This window comes from Schistocerca serialis, chromosome 3 (genome assembly GCF_023864345.2).
Source record: "Schistocerca serialis cubense isolate TAMUIC-IGC-003099 chromosome 3, iqSchSeri2.2, whole genome shotgun sequence".
Classification (NCBI taxonomy): domain Eukaryota; kingdom Metazoa; phylum Arthropoda; class Insecta; order Orthoptera; family Acrididae; genus Schistocerca; species Schistocerca serialis.
The window spans coordinates 650,803,495-650,823,092 of record NC_064640.1 but is presented as its reverse complement, the minus strand read 5'-3'; the positions used below and the strand labels follow the sequence as shown (position 1 = coordinate 650,823,092).

At 42.5% G+C, this 19,598-nt stretch overlaps 1 protein-coding gene across 1 annotated transcript in view; it reads left to right on the top strand.

Moving 5' to 3' along the window:
- The first annotated feature begins 9 nt into the window (after nt 1-9).
- Nucleotides 10-19,598, top strand: part of LOC126471074 (cytosolic carboxypeptidase 6) — a 1,596,780-nt gene continuing 1,577,191 nt past the window's right edge. The window contains exon 1 of the mRNA XM_050099147.1: nt 10-187. Within this exon, the coding sequence (XP_049955104.1) occupies nt 10-187 (178 nt within the window). The remainder of the gene's footprint in view (nt 188-19,598) is intronic.

The window sequence follows — 19,598 nt, the reverse complement described above, 5'->3', positions numbered from 1 at the left end:
TCCGTGTAAATGCCTCTACCATATTCGTTGCTGCTGCATCGCCTGGTTTGTTGTGTTGTTGCAGATAGCGAGGACAGCGAGACGGAGGGCGGTCTGGGCAACGTGGCGCGTGTCGTGATGCGGCCTCCCGGGCAGAGCGGCAAGGCCAAGCGCGGACACCTCTGCTTCGACGCCTCCTTCGAGACCGGTTCGTTGCTCTTGCTTCCTGCTCCCGCTACCATCTCTGCTTGCCATTTGCCACTATACCACTGTATGTTCTATCTTGTTTTAAGTAAGAATTGAATTTACCCACAAGGATATTTGAACTGATGCCTCATAGCAATGAGCCCTCCTCTCCAAGACCCCAGGTCGTTATGACTCCAGCGAGCTCGATAAGCTACGTAACTGTGCCAGTGTGTCAGCGGAGGAACTAATAATCGTCGGAGTTCTATCAGCCTTCATCACTATTATGTTATAGAAAGCTTTTGATAAGAAGAACGTCATGATTTATCCCCAAGACCTGCTAATAAAATTTATTTTTTGAACAACCAGTTTCGATCCACCGACCATCAGGAGATTCCTGTATACGAACTGAAATGACATATTGCGGTATCGGCCACCTACCAGACGGCTTTACTATAAAACAGGCACTCCACCAGTCACTCCGCCCGTTTTCTCCATGCTGCCATGAACGCTTATGCCACCACCAATTATGTGCGAGCATCCCCTCTCCAGAGCTCCAGCCGCGAGTTTACTTAAGTTCAAACATCGACTCACTGAGCAGCATTTTTGTGTGTTTACCATTTCATAATATTTAAGACGCTCATAGCAGTCAGGGTTCGTCATCAACGGGTTAGTCATTGTACTGAAGACTGGCTGAAGTACAACCTTTGTAACTACATATATTTCAACATTCAAATCTGCTAGTAGCAACTGACGCTGCAACTACAGCAAACAAAGTTATCTATTACTTTTACTATCTGATTTTAGTTATTGAATAAATTAATATCTGAATTCTCTGTCCATAAACCGTGTCTGTTCCTCACACCAGTATTCACTAAAGAACCACAAAGCGTTCGAATGAAGTTACAACGTATTTTAAAAAAACCTTACAAGATTAAACTGTTACTATTCTGTTAGCTAGCCAACGGCCGTGCCGGAGTGGCAGTACTGGTTCGTGACAGAAAAACGAAGTTAAGCAGTGTCGGACTAAGCTAGCACTTGGATGGGTGACTGCCGAGCGCTGTTGGCAAGTGGGATGCACTCAGTTGTTGTGAGTCAGTTGAGGGTCTACTTGATTCAGAAGTAGTAGCTCCATTCACGAACACTGACAACGACAGAAAGAGCAGTGTTCTGACCAGATGCCCCTCCATATACGAATCAAATGATGCTTAACCGCTGATGATGACATGGCAGTCGGTCGGTACCGTTGGGCATTCCGAAGCCTGTCCAGACGGAATAGTAGTAATAGAGTATCCTGCTAACTAATGTACTTACGTCATAAAATGTCATAAACTCACATAAAAACATTTACATCATACTAGACGATATAAAATTAATGACATCGTATTATAAAATCCCGAATTCGTCACAGGACCTAAGAGTACTTCGCATACAATAATTTAATCGACTATGGTAAAGCACTGTTATCGCATAGTAATAGAAATTATATCGTCAGTCGTAAAATGTGCCAAAAAGTGTACTCGTACATGCTATACCAAGAATCAGCAATAAAGCTATGAGCCGCGGCGTTCTGCATATTGCCGACAGGCACAGTTGATCACTGTTTGCAAGATGAACCAAAGATAACCTAGATGCCTACATGCATCGGTGGTTCCCATAAGACTCCAGTGAGTAGTGTCTTACGATACTGTACGTTATGTTTCATATGTTAAAATGAGGAAATGTGATACCAATAACCGTTTAAAATTCTTCACGTAACATACAAGAGCAATTTACGCGTGTTACAGGAACAGCTGCGGTGACAGAAACAAACTGCGGGAAAGTAACAATCCACATATACACATACTGTTCAGTGTGAAACAAATTACAGCCACATTCACCATATACACTGTTTCCTTCCAGCATCGTCCTTTGGGGGACAAAATATACATCAGCCTGAAGTACGTGGCGCAACACGGAAGCAGATTTGAAATACGGTACGTCGCCTGCTCCAGACATTAAATTTCAGTAAATGTGTGTTCTAATGATATCAGAAAAATAGTAATAAAGTTACCCTATACAAAATAGGGAGAGAGTATACATATAGTTACAAGTATGTTTTAGATTGTACAACGCACACCCAGTGAAATAATTATATTCAGTGACAGGCTAAACATGTAGTATTGTCACTAACTGTGAGTTGACACAGTGTTTAAAACTACACGTCAATAAAATCACTGATTAGGACGATAGATACACACAGTGAATGCCTAAACGAAGTGCCTCAGTATAATATAACAGATTTAAATTACTTATACGGACTAATACTTTAATCAAAAAGTAACATAATTGATAAAACTTTGATAAGAGTTTAAAAATGGCTCTGAGCACTATGCGACTTCACTTCTGAGGTCATCAGGCCCCTAGAACTTAGGACTACTTAAACCTAACTAACCTAAGGACATCACAGACGCCCATGCCCAGGGCAGGATTCGAACCTACGACCGTAGCGGTCACGCGGTTCCAGACTGTAGCGCCTAGAACCGTCCGACCACCACGGCCGGCTTGATAATAGTCACATATAATGTCATACCAATAGAAAATTGTTCCAAAATAGCAAAATCATGCTGATTAAAAATATATTGTATAGAATGTACCTTGTACTTCACAGTATACTTGTAATGTAACTTCATCCCTAAATACTGTCACCCTATTTTGTAGAGTGACAATATTACTATATCCTTTAAGTTACTGGAAACTAAATTTATTGTAATTTGATATTATGTGGTGCAGGTGAGATCTACACCCCAAATCATCTTTCTTCATACTCCGCTTAACCTCATGCGTATGTATATAGGTACGTATGTAAATCGTAACTTGCTGCTGGATGCAACGTACAGAGTGTTAAACTGTTGTTACTGTCATATTTACTATTTCAACTGGAACCACTATGCACATCTCTAAATCCTCGCCGCGCGCGATTAGCCGAGCGGTCTATAGCGCTGCAGTCATGGACTGTGCGGCTGATCCCGACTGAGGTTCGAGTCCTCTCTCGGGCATGTGTGTGTGTGTGTGTGTGTGTGTGTGTGTGTGTGTGTGTGTGTGTTTGTCCTTAGGATAATTTAGGTAAAGTAGTGTGTAAGCTTAGGGACTGATGACCTCAGCAGTTAAGTCCCATAAGATTTCACACACATTTGAACAATCTAAATCCTCTTTGGTTCAACTTGTCAACAGCGATCAGCTGTATGTAGAACGCCTCCGCTCATAGGTTCGATACTGGCTGTTCACACAACATGTATGAGTGCACCGTTTGGCATATTTTGTGATTGACGATGTAATTTCTAATACCATGTGACAACAGGTAACTCTGTATGAGTGCGGTGTGTCTATGTATTTCATGATAGGCTTCATCGTAGTCGGTTACATTATTCTATGTGTTTTACTTCTTTTCTCAGTGGCGAATTCATAGTTTTTAATGCACAAATCAAAAAAAGTTTTTCATCACGTCGGTTTCGAAAGCTCCGGAACCGGTACAGAAACTTGTAATAAAGATCAACATAAACTTCATTTCCACCCTTTCTATTGAACATTAGAACCACACATTGCGTGTTGTACCACCGTACTGCGAGACCTCCAGAGGTATTGGTCCAGACTGCTGTATACACAGGCACCCCTAATACCCAGTAGCACGTCCTCTTGCAGTGATGCATGCCTATATTAGTCGTGGCATACTATTCACAAGTTCATCAAGGCACAGTTGGTCCAGATTGTACCACTCGTCAACAGAGATTCGTCGTAGATCCCTCAAGGTGGTTGGTGGGTCACGTCGTCCATAAACAGACCTTTTCAATCCCAGGCGTGTTCGATAGGGTTCATGTCTGGAGAACATGCTGGCCACTCAGGTCGAGCGATGACACTATCCTGAAGGAAGTCCTTCACGAGATGTGCACGACGGGTGCGCTCATTGTCGTCCATTAAGACGAATGCCTCGCCAATATGCTGCTGATACGCTTGCGATATCGCTCAGAGGATGGCATTCACGTACCGTATAGCCGCTACGGCGCCTTCCATGACCGCCAGCGACGAACGTCGGCCACACATAATGGTTCAAATGGCTCTGAGCAAATGGTTCTTAACATCTGAGGTCATCAGTCTCCTAGAACTTAGAACTACTTAAACCTAAGGACATCACACACATCCATGCGCGAGGCAGGATTCAAACCTGCGACCATAGCAGTCGCGCGGTGCCAGACTGAAGCGCCTAGAACCGCTCGGTCACTCCGGCCGGCGCCACACATAATGCCACCCCAAAACAGCAGCGAACCATCACATTGCTGCACTCGCTGGACAGTGTGACTAAGGCGTTCAGCCTGACCGGGTTGCGTCCAAACACGTCTCCGACCATTGTCTGGTTGAAGGCATATGCGACCTTCGTCGGTGAAGAGAACGTGATGCCAGTCCTGAGCGGTTCATTCGGTATATTGTTGGTCCCATCTATACCGCGCAGCATGGTGTCGTAGTTGCAAAGAAGTGAAGTTGCGCATCATGCAGGCTATTGCGTACAGTTTGATTCGTAACACCATGTCCTGTGACTGCACAAAAAGCGTCATTCAACATGGTGTTGTTGCTGTCAGGGTGCCTCCGAGCCATAATCAGTAGGTAGCGGTCATCCGCTGCAGTAATAGCCCTTGGGCGGCCTGAGCGGGGCATGTCATCGGCAGTTCCTGTCTCTCTATATCTCTTCATGTCCAAACAACATCGTTTTGGTTCACTCCGAGACGCCTGGACTTTTCCCTTGTTGAGAGCGCCTCCTGGCACAAAGTAACAAGGCGGACGGGATCGAACCGCGGTATTGGCAGCCTAGGCATGGATAAACTACAGACAACACGAGCCCTGTACCTCCTTCCTGGTGGAATGACTGGTACTGATCGGCTGTCGGACCCCCTCTAACAGGTGCTGCTCATGCATGGTTGTTTAGGTTTTCGGGCGAGTTTAGTGACATCTCTGAACAGTCAAAGGGACTGAGTCTGTGATACAATATCCAAAGACAATGCCTACCTTCAGGAGTTCTGGGAATCGGGGTGATGCAAACCTTTTTTTGATGTGTGTATGTGACGCCCTTGATTTTATATCGCGTAGTATGGTGCTGTAATTCTTGAAGTGAAGTTTTATTACCTGAGGATTGTCGTTAACATGTAAATCAGATAACAGGATAGTGAAAGATTCATCTTGTAACGCTCTGTATGAAATTTCATTTCGTGTACAGGAACCTGACTATATTCTTTACCCGAATAGCAGCTCTATGAGTTAAATCATAATGTTCTACTGATATACTGACGGAAAATAAATCGCAACATCAAGAAGGAGTTTTGCGACATAAGAGAAAGTTATTAGGCGTGTTTCTGTATCTGAAAAATAATGTCATTCAAATATCGCGCCATTTGAGTAAGAGTGCCGCTAATAACGGCACTATGACGAAGCAAACCCTCCCGCCGGAGGTTCCGGTCCTCCCTCGGGCATGGGTTTGTGTGTGTTGATCATGGCATAAGTTAATTTAAGTAGTGTATAAGTCTAGGGACCGATGACCTCAGCAGGTTGGTCCCTTAGGAAATGACACACATATGAACATTTGAGGAGGCAAATAAGGTCTGCTTTAAATACAAGCTGTATCCGTCATGAGTGTTAGTTATCTTTGAGATTTGGTGTGGTGAGTTGATATTAGTCAAGAGTACCATTAATGTGTCGAGACGCCCTTATCAATACCTCACAGAGTTTGAACGAGGTCGTGCAACAGTGGTACGATACTGCATAAATACGTGGCGGGAATGTAACCACTGCACATTATTGCTGGTAGTGGTGGTCACGACATTGTTTCGTCGCAAGTAGATAGGGTTCCGAGCTGTGACGTGGCACTACCGAGAGGGAAGACCATAGTGTTCGGAGTATGGCTCTGACGCATCTTAGTGCATTTGCAGCAGTGATTTGAGCAGCAGTTGGCACCACAGTGGCACAACGAGCTGTTACCAATCGATTGCTTCAAGAACAGCTCCGAGTCACACGCCCTGGCTGGTGCATTCCACTGACCCCAAACCACCGCCATCAGAGACTTCAGTTGTCTCAAGGGACAGCTTATTGGAGGGCAGGGTGGACGTATGTTATGTTTTTTGATGAAAAATGTAGCAGCCTCCTTGCCAATGATGGCCGTGTGTTGGTTACATGGAGGCCAGTTCAGGGCCTCCAACGAACCTGCTGCACACAGTGGACCTACACCTGGAGTTACGGCTTGAGGTGTGATATCTTATGACATCAGGAGCACTCCCATGGTTACCCTACGCAGCCTCACCGCATATTTTATACGTCAGTCTACCTGTTATGCTTCCATTCATGAACGGCATTCCAGGGAGTGTTTTCCAAGAGGATAACACCTGCCCACATACTGCTGTTGTAACCCAACATGCTCATCAGTGTTCCGATACTTTTTCTTGGTCTTCTCGATCACCAGATCTGTCTTCAGTCGAGTACATATGGGGCATCATTGGACGATAACTCCAGTGTTATCCACAATCAACATTAACCGTCCGTTTACTGACCGATCAAGTGGGAAAGCATGAAACTCCATCCTACAAGGTGACATCCTGCACGTGTAGAACACAGTGCTTGCACGTTTCCATGTTTGTAGTCAATATTCTTGCTGTTACCCGTTTGCAATGGCTTATCTCGCGGCTTCACTAACCTGTGATTTTGCAATTTTTGCTGCTACATTAACCTGTTACCTAGACAAATGTATACCCGAAAGTTAATTACACTACACTGATTACTTTTTGGTTTATACTTTTTTCCTTCAGTGTACTTATGAGCTGTATGGCGCCGCATTCTTCAAATATATTGTGATAGGTATCGTTGGCCTGCATGAAATGCCGTAGTTATGACAGTAATCATCACTGACCTTCTGTAATAAGATTGCACTGTAATGAATTTCAAGATTCTAGCGAGCGACGATGCAACCCCACTGTTCATTGTCGCCTTCAAAGCATTTGTTGGATCATTTCAGTCTGCTCTTAAGCATGTGACTGTTCATTGTCTGCGGTTCTGTAATGTGTTTCGAAGACAGTGTTCAGAGCCCTAAGTTGCGGAAACGTTAAGGAAGAAAGAAAGAAGGAGAAGCTGATAGGTCAGAAGCGCATGAACTATATTGGCAAAATTGTACTCGGTAAACGTGTTGGAGATGACTGCAGAACTTTATTGCCACCAATAATTTATTCCATCTGCTTTCCTTGAAAGGTAGGTCTGTAGCTGACTGGCCGCTTCTTTTGGTTGCAGATGCAAAAGACTGCGATGCCTTTAAACGACTACAGCTGAACAAAAGCAACATCTTTACTCAGAGTTCTACAGCATGTATCCAAAAAATGCACAATACTCCTATACGGCTGGTCTTATGATTGTTAATAACGTGAAACAAAAAAGATTGCACTAAATAGTGCCTGATGAGGAAGCAGATGATGGTTTGATACCGGTTCACTGTACAATACCCGTCCTGCATACAGCATGTAGAGAGACCTTCAGGACTTTTCACGCAAGTTCCTGAGGTCCAGTAAGCACTGTGTAACAGCATCTGATCCCAAAAAAGTTCTCAAAAGAGTATGAGAGGCAAGCAATTTAGCATAAGTGGTGCAGTTCCTCGGCCATTCAGAAACCTTGTTGACTATCATATATCTTTATTTAAATCATTATCACTCATTCCGTAAGAAATTTTCCAAATGGTATCCGTCTGTAGCTCTGACGGTGAAGAAAATGCACGGAATTTTTCAGGATGAATATCAAATTGTGTCCTGCGAAGTGTTCAATAACTTCAACATATCATTTGGGTATCCTTGGTCTGACGCTTTGTACTACATGTGACTCTTTAGTGAAGCAGATACCTGCTGCTAGCACCATTGACAAATCCGGATTGATTTTTCAAAAAGAAGTTCACTTAAGAATACGCTATCTTATACGAGACGGTGATAAGTTTTTGGTGTATACAATCTTGCCATTGACGAAGACGTAATGTTTACTTATCATGATGAAGTTGCCAAGATGGGGCAGGACGAAGTGACTTCATCACTGTTTCATTAATTGTTATATTACTCGAAAAACAGGCATCATCTGAAGAGAGATCTAGATTTTAATTCCGATAGAAGCGCTGACCAGAATAAAATTTCTGTCATAATGTATTTTCTGTATATGCTAGTGCACAGCCTGAAAAGGTTTACCAGAATAACTTACATCTTTCCCATAAGACGTCATTCTGTTTTCCCCGGTGATCAAGACTTTCCTTAATTTCATATCAGAAAAAGTCACAACGTTGAAGTACCTGGTGACTTGGACACAGGCATTACCTGTTCTCAAAAACGTCCAACACCTTTCCGCATCTGCCTCACGATGACTGGGTGTTGTGTGATGTCCTTAGGTTAGTTAGGTTTAAGTAGTTCTAAGTTCTAGGGGACTGATGACGATAGATGTTAAGTCCCTTAGTGCTCAGAGCCTTTCCACATCTGCAAAGTAGACCAGTCAGTGATATTTATCGTGAAAGAATCTGTTGACTACCAACTGATACCATCTACGAAAGAAAACAATTAAATAGAACTAAGGGCATAAAACTGAGCCTTGCAGGAGCTCGATCTTGTACGAGACTGTTATACAGGACCTTGGCGTACACTTGCGCTTCCAGTCAACGTGAAGATTCCCGTAGACTTATGACTTGACTTTGTCAGATTTACAACAGTGTAGTGAAGAATGGGAAGTTGGAACCTCAAGACCTCAAAGGGCGTAGCCTTTTATCGAGTGCCAGCCGAAACGTTTTGAACACACTGACTGCCTGCGGAGAGGAAGAAGGTAATGGTCCAACATGCTTCAGACTGAATCTAACCACAGTAGTGGAGAGGGCCAGTGAATATTTGTTTGATGAGTTATTTAGGTTCATAAGGTATAATTAGTCCACCTAGCGAGTTATTTCTTCATACTACCAATACATTTTCTGACAAAACAGCCTATGTCAGTGAGGACTATACTTTGAAAGAAAAATCCTGTTAGCTACACTAAAAGGTAAGGTAAAACACTGTCATAAAAATGTTTTGGACATTTTCAAGGAACAACCTTAAAAAAATATAATTAATGGCAAGACGATGTACAACTATTTAGAATGTTTTATCGCTCTCCTGAGAAACGTAAATTTTTGCAAGGGTTGTTTTTGTTATGAAGCCCTTCTTATTGTCCATCATTTGAGACCTTTGAGCCAGACAATGTTTCGCGAGTGGGGGCAGCTTTAACAAATTACTCACAGTGAACTCAAGACATTTCCGAGTGCCTCCCTGTTCCCAGGTTTGTGAAAAATCCACGCCACTCCCTAAGCCTACTGAGAAAGCTACTGTCATACTTCCGATGCCGTTTGGAAAGCCTTTCGCAAATCCTGTTGACAATCGTGCTTATCTCAAAGACCATAGTGAACTGTATGGAGTAAACTGAAAAAGATACCTTATACCTTCAGTAAGGTGACGTTACATAACAGCATCCTCTACACATTGGGACTCAGAAACTTAACGAGTGTACTGCTGTTGGGATTACTAATTTTAATATCTACAGATACTAATTTCCGGAAGAGAGTGCCACAACTTCTGTCGAACCTATCAAACAGGAGGTACAGTGACGTGGTCAGCGACACTCACGCCAGATATCACTGTTAACAGCAAGTCTAACTCACGACTTATAGTCGTCACCCCTCCCAATAAGTTGCCTCGGTGTTGCTGTGTCTTTCTAAGGACTAGTGAACGCGTGTTCAAGTACGTCTCTCCATTGCCAAGATTTTATCCCTTTTGTAAAATAGACTTTTTGCGCAAGGTGTTTTTTCTCGAAATTGTCAAATTTATGCTAATTTTATGAAAACTACATTGAGTCTAGAATTCTCTGATTAATTAATTTGAATAGCATTAATTTATGCTTAATATTGTTTAGTTAACGAATTAAGTTCGTCTCCAGGTTTTTTACTACAGGTCGTTGAAAATATACTTCAGTGTTCTTATACTTCGGAAAGAGTGGTACCGGAATGTTGTTTCATCGGCTCAAACAGAATGAATTGAACTCATAACAGAGCTCGGAACTAGCGCTGCTAGGAGAGGTATCAAAAGCGCTTTCATTTGAGAAGACACAAAAACAATTTGAGACGTCAACTGCAGGTAAAATTAGTCGAAATCCCTATCCTAAGCAGAAATCCGTTACCACAGCGTGGCACCATCGGAGATCAGTTGGCGGAAGACGAGATCGATGGCATGCAGGCGTGACCAAAAGTGACTGTTGATGGTTATGCCACCGCAGATGTAGCTGACTGGTTTCAGCTAGTTGTTCACTAAAGAAGGACGTGATGCCACTTGCAGAGCCCGACTCCTGATTTTACATAGTGCATGTAGCGGCTCTCTGGTGAGCGGTCTGTCGCATTCCATTGTAATCGCTAGATCCGCTGAACACCGCAAAAGTGGTACCGAAATATGAGGAAGAGCAATGGAACATAAAGGCTGGCAAGTACGTGTACTGAATCATTCTAAATGAGCAGAAGCAAAGCAGCAAAATTGTTCAATCAAGTAATTAACTGAGGGCAACTGCTTCCTAAGAGGAAGGTTGGCCTACTGTTGGACGCGGCTTAAGAAATCAGTAAGTTACCTAGTGGGACTGGTTAGACAACGTGTTCACCGAGATAGGCAGCTGTGGATCAGCTGCTGAGGAAAAAACTTTGGTCGTTTCCGTAAGCGGATTAAATAAAAAAATGTCTCATGACTGTAGTGATGTCTCATAATTTGAAATTAAATAATTCTTTCAGATTATTAAGTACTCGGAGTCTTGCTATAAATGACAGAAATGGTAGTGTACCCTCAAGGAACCGTCCATAACAGAAATTGTCTAGGCAATACAAGTATGTCTAATACCAAGGGAAAGACATGTTACGTTGGGCTATGGTCATTCCAGATCCTCTTGCGGTATTAGAAGTCGTTACAGGATGACCACTACTTCTTTTTCGCTGGGGCGGTAAGTGTTTGAAAGCAGCCTTTTTATCCAAAACATGAACCTTAATGTTGTTAACTGCAGAAAGCCGATAACAGACATTCGGAAGTAGAACTTTAATTCCGAGCTATCCGACAAAAATACGTATATTGTAAGAAAGACAATACCATGAATATGTTTGTGATGAGCGGTGGGTGGTTTTGAGTAATAACGTTTTACGAAAAATCGTTTATGTCAAATAATGCAATACATTACTTTAACTGCAAGACTGAATGTGAAGATACTTATAAAATTGTGATATTTAATAATACGAAATTTTCTCGCAGTAAAAGCTCTGTATTATTAGGTACAGTAATGACGCTGCCGATGAATGTAATGAGTGTTTTAATATTGTATCTGTAAACTGGCCAAAAGACTTAACTGACACCTGCACGGAAAACTTATAAATCAAAGCGTATGACTGCGTTCTTTCCGGTGCATTACCACTTAAAATAATGAGTGATTTTTAACTAATAGCATTAAAAATCCATGGAAGAAACCTACAACGAAACATAATGCAAACTAGTAAAGGCGTGGATGGCGACTGAACTTATCTCAGAGAAGAGCTATGAAATGTTCTCGAACTATGGAAATGTGGAACTAAAGTACTATTCAGAGATAGTACGCTATGCTTCTTCGTCGGTTACGTTCTGTCCTCTAGTTCTCTCACAGTTGAGCTAAACGGATCGCACGTATGAAACTTTTTACTCTCTCCCTGTCTGAAGTAGAACGTTCACCTATTTTGTTTAAATTCTGTCTGGGAAAATAGATATTTCAAGAGGAAAAGTGGAAATAGTCCTAATATTCCAGTTCCGAGTTAGATTATTTTGACGTTTCCCTTGGTCGCTTGGCGAACTTCGGAAACAAATATCACAAGCGAAACATTCCCGTTACAGAATCTCTTCGGTCAATTCTCAGCTTGCTGAAAAGGATCCTATCCACAGTGGAAGAGAACGGAAGAAGCAATCAAAAAGAAACAAAAAACCTGAATCTCTCATGATTTTATTTCATGAATAAAGATCTAGAAACCGCCTTTTATTATAAACTAACAACGGGTGAAACTGCAGTTAGGAACAGTGTGATATTACGCAGCCTTGACCCTTCTCCTCCGCTAGTCCCCAGCCATAATAAATACATATGTTGTGGAAAACTCTCCGAATATTTCCCGGGTTCCCGGGTTCGATTCCCGGCGGGGTCAGGAATTTTCTCTGCCTCGTCATGGCTGGGTGTTGTGTGCTGTCCTTAGGTTAGTTAGGTTTAAGTAGTTCTAAGTTCTAGGGGACTTATGACCGCAGCAGTTTAGTCCCATAGTGCTCAGAGCCATTTTCTCCGAATATTTCTCAAAAACACTCTCGAAGATTGTGTTGCAAAACTTGTCCCACTCATGTAGAGAAAGTTTACTGTGAGGACGCTCTGTCTCACAGAGTAGTACGTGATTTCCCAAGGCGAGATGAGAATGTGTATTTCACCTATATTAACGCCCTCCCTCTCCCAGCTCTGCTCGTAATATTACTTTCTGTGACAAAGTAAAGTCGTCTAGTATTGTGGGTTGGGAGACCCCGAGGGGTAAGTTCAGTCTCCTAAGTGGAAAGAATTTTTTGGTATGGTTGGGAACTTTTCCTTCGAAGTGTTGTGTCCAAATAATAAATGCTGAGTGTAGGTGACAGTGATGAATGTGTTTGGCGTCTCAATGTTATGTCTCTGTCGTTGTTGATGGCGAGAGAGAAGGGACAGTGTGTATACCGGGACCGGAAAATAGACATCTCCACACGCATTACACAAAGAAGCCCGCTTCCGCCGGATTGATCACTATCAGAATGTGACACAACTTCTTTACACGAGACACTGGCGAGGTTTGTTTGGAGCATAGTACTGGATATAAAGTCTGGTGATAAGGAACGTAATCCACCACTGGCCTTTCCCTGGACCGCCAAATATCAGCGATGAAAATTTCTTCCAGTGGCTGAACAGGCTACTTAAGAGGCGAGCACATGCCCATGTTATAGAACTTCTACAGTTTCTTACCATTTTAATTTTACATAATTTAAGTTTTTCATTTGCCTTTTATTACAGTCCACCTTGGGCTCACCATTGTCTACACTATTCATTGGCATAAATCCTAAACTGCAAGAAATTCATCTCAGAAAGTTTGACCGAGGAACTCCTTTTTCCCAGTCTGGAGTAAGGGAACTCATCTATCTGAATCCTAACAAAACTAATGTCATCAGGAAGGTTGTATGAAACAACATGGTCGTCTCTAACTAAAAATCGTCTCGGAATTAAGAGGCTTCCTACAAGAAATGGTATTGAAAATAAAAAACTAACTAAATTAAAAAAGTGCAATTAAAAAAAGAAAAAGCATATTCCTGTTAAACAGAAATTGACGAGCTACGTTGACGACCGTTGCTTGTTCTCCCTTTAGTCAGTAAATTGTAGCGATCGACTGCGTTCTTTAGGTTTATGCTCTCTAGGCCCAAGGAACTTTTACCCTACATTGCGGAGCTGCGATTACTGTTTTAATAAGATGGGGAAAGAGTCCTCCTCGGGAGTCACTCGATCTTGTAAATGAAACGATGTAAACTGTATTGGTCTCGATCAACGCCTCCTGCCCGATGCATGAGATGGATTATTTGGTTACTTAAGGTTGTACTATCCCATCGTCCACCTCCGTAGCGCAGCGGTAGCATTACCACCTACCACGCAAGGGGGCCCGGGTTCGATTCCCGGCAGGAGACTGGGTGTTGTGCGTCCATCATCTTCATCATTGACACGCAAGTCGCCTAAGTGGCGTCAACTAAAAAGACTTGCAATACGGTGGCCGAACCCCGAAGGGGATATCCCGGCCAATAAATGCCATACGATCATTTCAATTATCACTATCCCATCGTGTACACCCGTCAGCTGTCACGATGTAACAACCTTGTCTACGGATATGGGTTGTTTACGTAGTAATGGCGCGTCAAGTCTACTCTCTGATGGACGAAAAGGTATGATAATGTTAATATATTATAAGTTACATGCTAAGAGAGACCCCACACCGTATGGTTACGCATACTTGCTACAAACGAGCAGTACTGACTGCGAAAGATAAATGACACAAATTTAAATTATAGTAAATGTTTTCGTCTCGTCGTAAGCTAAATTCATAGAGTTGCGTAGTTGTTTGTAAAAATTGAATGAACCTGGAGTGGTTGATACTGTTCGGGAAGCAACAGAAGTATGTTCCCTTATATGTATAGGTTTGTGCAAATATTGTGAACAGCGTCAGATGCTGAGTGATCACTAAGATGGACATGGAGATGCTGCGTACTCGTGTGAGATAGCGTTTTAAGGATGTGACAGTTCGAAAGGGCTCTCATCGGGGGACACCATTTGGCTGGTGGGTCGAATGGGGCAATACCCAAGTTTGTGGGTCATTTGGATAAGACAGTTGCCCCTTGTTGAATTGTTTGGGGACATGAGGTTAGACGTCCTCATCTTCAAAGTCCCGGTTGATCGAGTCAGACCACCACAATCGAGAATCTTATTTTGGACCACCAAAGATCGTAGCCCGTTCACATACGTGCGTGCCTTCCGATAACAAGTAATGGACAGTCTGCATCATACAGGGTAATCCCTCATCATTGGTCGGAAACTAACGGCAGCTGAAAGGGTAATTACTATCCCATGCATAGCCTGCCATTGACACCACAATACAAACTGCAGCGTCGGGAGGGTTGCCACGAATGAATAGCATGGACCAGTAATTAATGGCGTCGCACTGTGTTCAGTGATGACTTACAGCTCTTCACCACCCTGGATGAACATTGTCAGCGATTGTGCCGGTGACCAGGAGAGAGATGCTACATTTCTAAGAGGCACAGAGGAGTTACTTCTGGCTTCTTGGTGTTAGGAGCCATCCTGTATGACTTCAGATCACGTAAGGGAACACCAACGGCGTGATGGTGCGTCTCGGATATTGTGCATCTTCAAGAGTTTCCTCTCATATGACAGTATTGTGGTGCAATATTTCAACAGGACAATTCTCGTCCACACGTGACGCGTGTCTTCACGAAATATCTGCGTGATGTTGACATTCTCCCGAATACATTAAAATTCACTCTTTCTGATAGTACATGTGTGTGACAAGTTCCGTACGTCAATTCTGCTCCAGTTCCATTATCCGGGATAACAATGACTAATTACAACAGTTGTCAGCCATTCTGCGTCTGGAACACACAAAGGGCTTCACACGGCCTTCCCAACCGAATCACGATATGCACACAGACCATAGAGGGTGTACGTCATTTCCGACAAATACGTTCGTACTGCCAATTTATCTGTAAACTTGACTAGATTTTGTAATCCCTGAAATGATATCGTATACTCTGTAAACTCATGAAGTTTCATTTCGTTTCTTCTTCCCAGTCAGTTTGCTTCCCTTCCTGTGTCCGGCAGTGAAATTAAACAGACGGTAGGGGATGTGAAATTGAGCGTGTTGAGGTAAGCCATTAATCGTCTGAAACACGTTTCTAGCGTTAAGAAGTATTGAACGAGCAATATTTGTGAAGCATGGCTTTGTAAATTGCTTAAGTCTCATATACCTGTGCGCTTTAGCGAATCTGTTGGCTCTATCTTAAGAAATAATTAACATTTGTCCATTATGTGCCCGCCGGCCGGGGTGGCCGAGCGATTCTAGGCGCTACAGTCTGGAACCGCGCGACCGCTACGGTCGCAGGTTCGAATCCTGCCTCGGGCATGGATTTGTGTGATGTCCTTAGGTTAGTTAGGTTTGAGTAGTTCTGAGTTCTAGGGGACTGATGACCTCAGCAGTTAAGTCCCATAGTGCTCAGAGCCAATTTCAATTATGTGCCATCGCCGTGAATTTATCACAGTGGACAAACAATATTGTACTATTGGTTAAAGAAAACATCTTTCGCCCACAAATTATTAGCGCAAGGCTGTAGAGTATCTATTGTTTGCATATCAGAGTTTAAAGGAATAGTATAATATAATGTGGTATACCAACAAGTAATCAGCAACGTGACTCTGAAATGCAGACCGAGAAGAATACCAGATAAATCTCGTACAATACTAGTTCGTTTCTTGTATCGACCATTTGGATAAAGTCTGGTTTTGGTTTCTTGCAATAACGTAAAAACTCATGATTTACATACTACACAGACAGTTATTCTCATCATCATATTTCACAGACAAATTTGCGTCGAAACGTGGAAATATGTTCCTCCTTACATTTGATGCTGTCTCTCTCTCTCTCTCTCACTCTCACTCTCTCTCTCATGCTGTAAGGTCTTCATTGGTTGAACAGTTACTCGCATGTTACAAAGTGATTTTTTAAGATTTTACATTGTATTCGAGCTTAATACAGGGTGTTACAAAAAGGTACGGCCAAACTTTCAGGAAACATTCCTCACACACAAATAAAGAAAAAATGTTATGTGGACATGTGTCCGGAAACGCTTAATTTCCATGTTAGAGCTCATTTTAGTTTCGTTCCACCTACACTCAATGGAGCACGTTATCATGATTTCATACGGGATACTCTACATGTGCTGCTATAACATTTGCCTTTACAAGTACGACACAACATGTGGTTCATGCACGATGGAGCTCCGGCACATTTAAGTCGAAGTGTTCATACGCTTCTCAACAACAGATTCGGTGACCGATGGATTGGTAGAGGCGGACCAATTCCATGGCCTCCACGCTCTCCTGACCTCAATCCTCTTGACTTTCACTTATGGGGGCATTTGAAGGCTCTTGTCTACGCAACCCCGGTACCAATGTAGAGACTCTTCGTGCTCGTATTGTGGACGGCTGTGATACAATACGCCATTCTCCAGAGCTACATCAGCGCATCAGGGATTCCATGCGACGGAGGGTGGATGCATGTATCGTCGCTAACGGAGGACATTTTGAACATTTCCTGTAACAAAGTGTTTGAAGTCACGCTGGTACTTTCTGTTGCTGTGTGTTTCCATTCCATGATTAATGCGATTTGAAGAGAAGTAATAAAATGAGCTCTAACATGGAAAGTAGGCGTTTCCCGACACATGTCCACATAAAATATTTTCTTTCTTTGTGTGTGAGGAATGTTTCCTGAAAGTTTGGCCGTACCTTTTTGTAACACCCTGTATAAGTATTCACAAGCATCATTTGTTATTTATCGACTTAAGGGGAATGAGGTAATCGTTTATAATGTACCAGTGCGTGCTGTAAAATAATCCCTCAGACTTTTTAATTCTGTTCCCAATATCGGTTGAGATTTTATAAGTCAAGCATAATACACGATCGACTTCATCTACATCTACATGCATACTCTGCAAATCACATATAAGTCCTTGCAGACGGTTCATCGAACCACCTTCACAATTCCCTATTATTCCAGTCTAGTATCGCGCGTGGAAAGAATGAACACCTATATCTTTCCGTACGAGCTCTGGTTTCCCTTATTTCATCGAGGTGATCGTTCCTCCCTATGTAGGTCGGTGTCAACAAAATATTTTAGTATTTGGAGGAGAAAGTTGGTGATTGTAATTTCGTCAGAAGATTCCGTCGCAACGAATAACTCATTTCTGTTAATGATTTCCATTCCAAATCCTGTATAATTTCTGTGACACACTCTCTCATATTTCGCGATAATACAGAACTTGCTGCCTTTCTTTGAACTTCTTCGATGTACTCCGTCAGTCCCATCTGGTAAGGATCCCACACCACGCAGCAGTATTCTAAAAGCGGACGGACAAGCATAGTTTAGGCAGTCTCCTTAGTAGATCTGTTAAATTTTCTAAGTGTCCTGCCAATAAAACGCAGTCTCTGGTTAGCCTTCCCCACAACATTTTCTGTGTCTTCTTTCCAACTTAAGTTGTTCATAATTGTAATACCTAGGCATTTAGTTGAATTTACGGCTTTTAGATTAGACTACTTTATCGTGTAACCGAAGTTTGAGTTCCTTTCAGAACTCATGTGGATGACCTCAAACTTCTCGTTATTTAAGGTCGACTGCCATTTTTCGCACCATTCCGATATTTCTTCTAAATCGTTTTACAATTTGTTTTGAGCTTCTGAAGACTTGATTAGTCAATAAACGACTGCGTCATCTGCAAACAACCGAAGACGGCTGCTCAGATTGTCTCCCAAATCGTTTATATAGATACGGAACAGCAAAGGGCCTATAATACTACCTTGGGGAACGCCTGAAATCACTCCTGCTTTATTCGATGACTTTCCGTCTATTACTACGAACTGTGACCCCTCTGACAGGAAATCGCAAATCCCGTCACATAACTGAGACGATATTCCATAAGGACGCAATTTCACTACGAGCCGCTTGTGTGGTACAATGTCAAAAGCCTTCTGGAAATCCAGGAATGCGGAACGGATCTGAAATCCCTTGTCATTAGCACTCAGCACTTCATGTAAATAAAGAGCTATTTGTGTTTCATAGGAACGATGTTTTCTAAACCCATGTTGACAGTGTGTCAATAGACCGCTTTCTTTGAGGTAATTCATAATGTTCGAACACATTATATGTTCTGAAATCCTGCTGCGTATCGACGTCAACGATATGGGCCTTCAATTTAGTGGATCACTCCTACTAATTTTCTTTAATACTGATGTGACTTGTGCAACTTTCCAGTCTTTGGGTACGGATCTTTCGTCGAGCGAACGGTTGTATATGATTGTTAAGTATGGAGCTAATGCCTCAGCATACTCGGAAAGGAGCCTAATTGGTATACAGTATGGACCAGACGACTTGCTTTTATTAAGTGATTTGAGTTGCTTCACTACTCCGAGGATCTTTACTTCTACGTTACTCATGTTGGCAGCTGTTCTCGATTCGAATTCTGGAATATTTACTTCGTCTCCTTTTGTGAAAGCATTTCGGAAGGCTCTGTTTAGTAAGTCTGCTTTGGCAGCACTGTCTTCGATAGTATCTCCGTTGTTATCGTGCAGAGAAGGCATTGATTGTTTCTTGCCGCTAACATACTTCACATACGACCAGTATCTCTTTGGATTTTCTGCCAGGTTTCGAGACCAAGTTTCGCTTTGGAAACTGTTATAGGCGTCTCGCATTGAACTCTGCGCTCAATTTCGAGCTTCTGTAAAGGATCGCCAATCTTTGGGATTTTGCGTCTGTTTAAATTTGGCATGTTTGTTTCGTTGTTTCTGTAACAGTGGTCTAACCCGTTTTGTGTACCAAGGATTATTAGCACCGTCATTTGTTGGTTTATTTGGTATAAATCTCTTAACTGCTGCCGATACTATTTCTCTGAATTCAAGCCACACCTGGTATACACTTACATTATTAATTTCGAATGAGTGGAGATTGTCTCTCAGGAAGGCGTCCAGTGAATTTTTATCTCCTTTTTTGAATAGGTATCTTT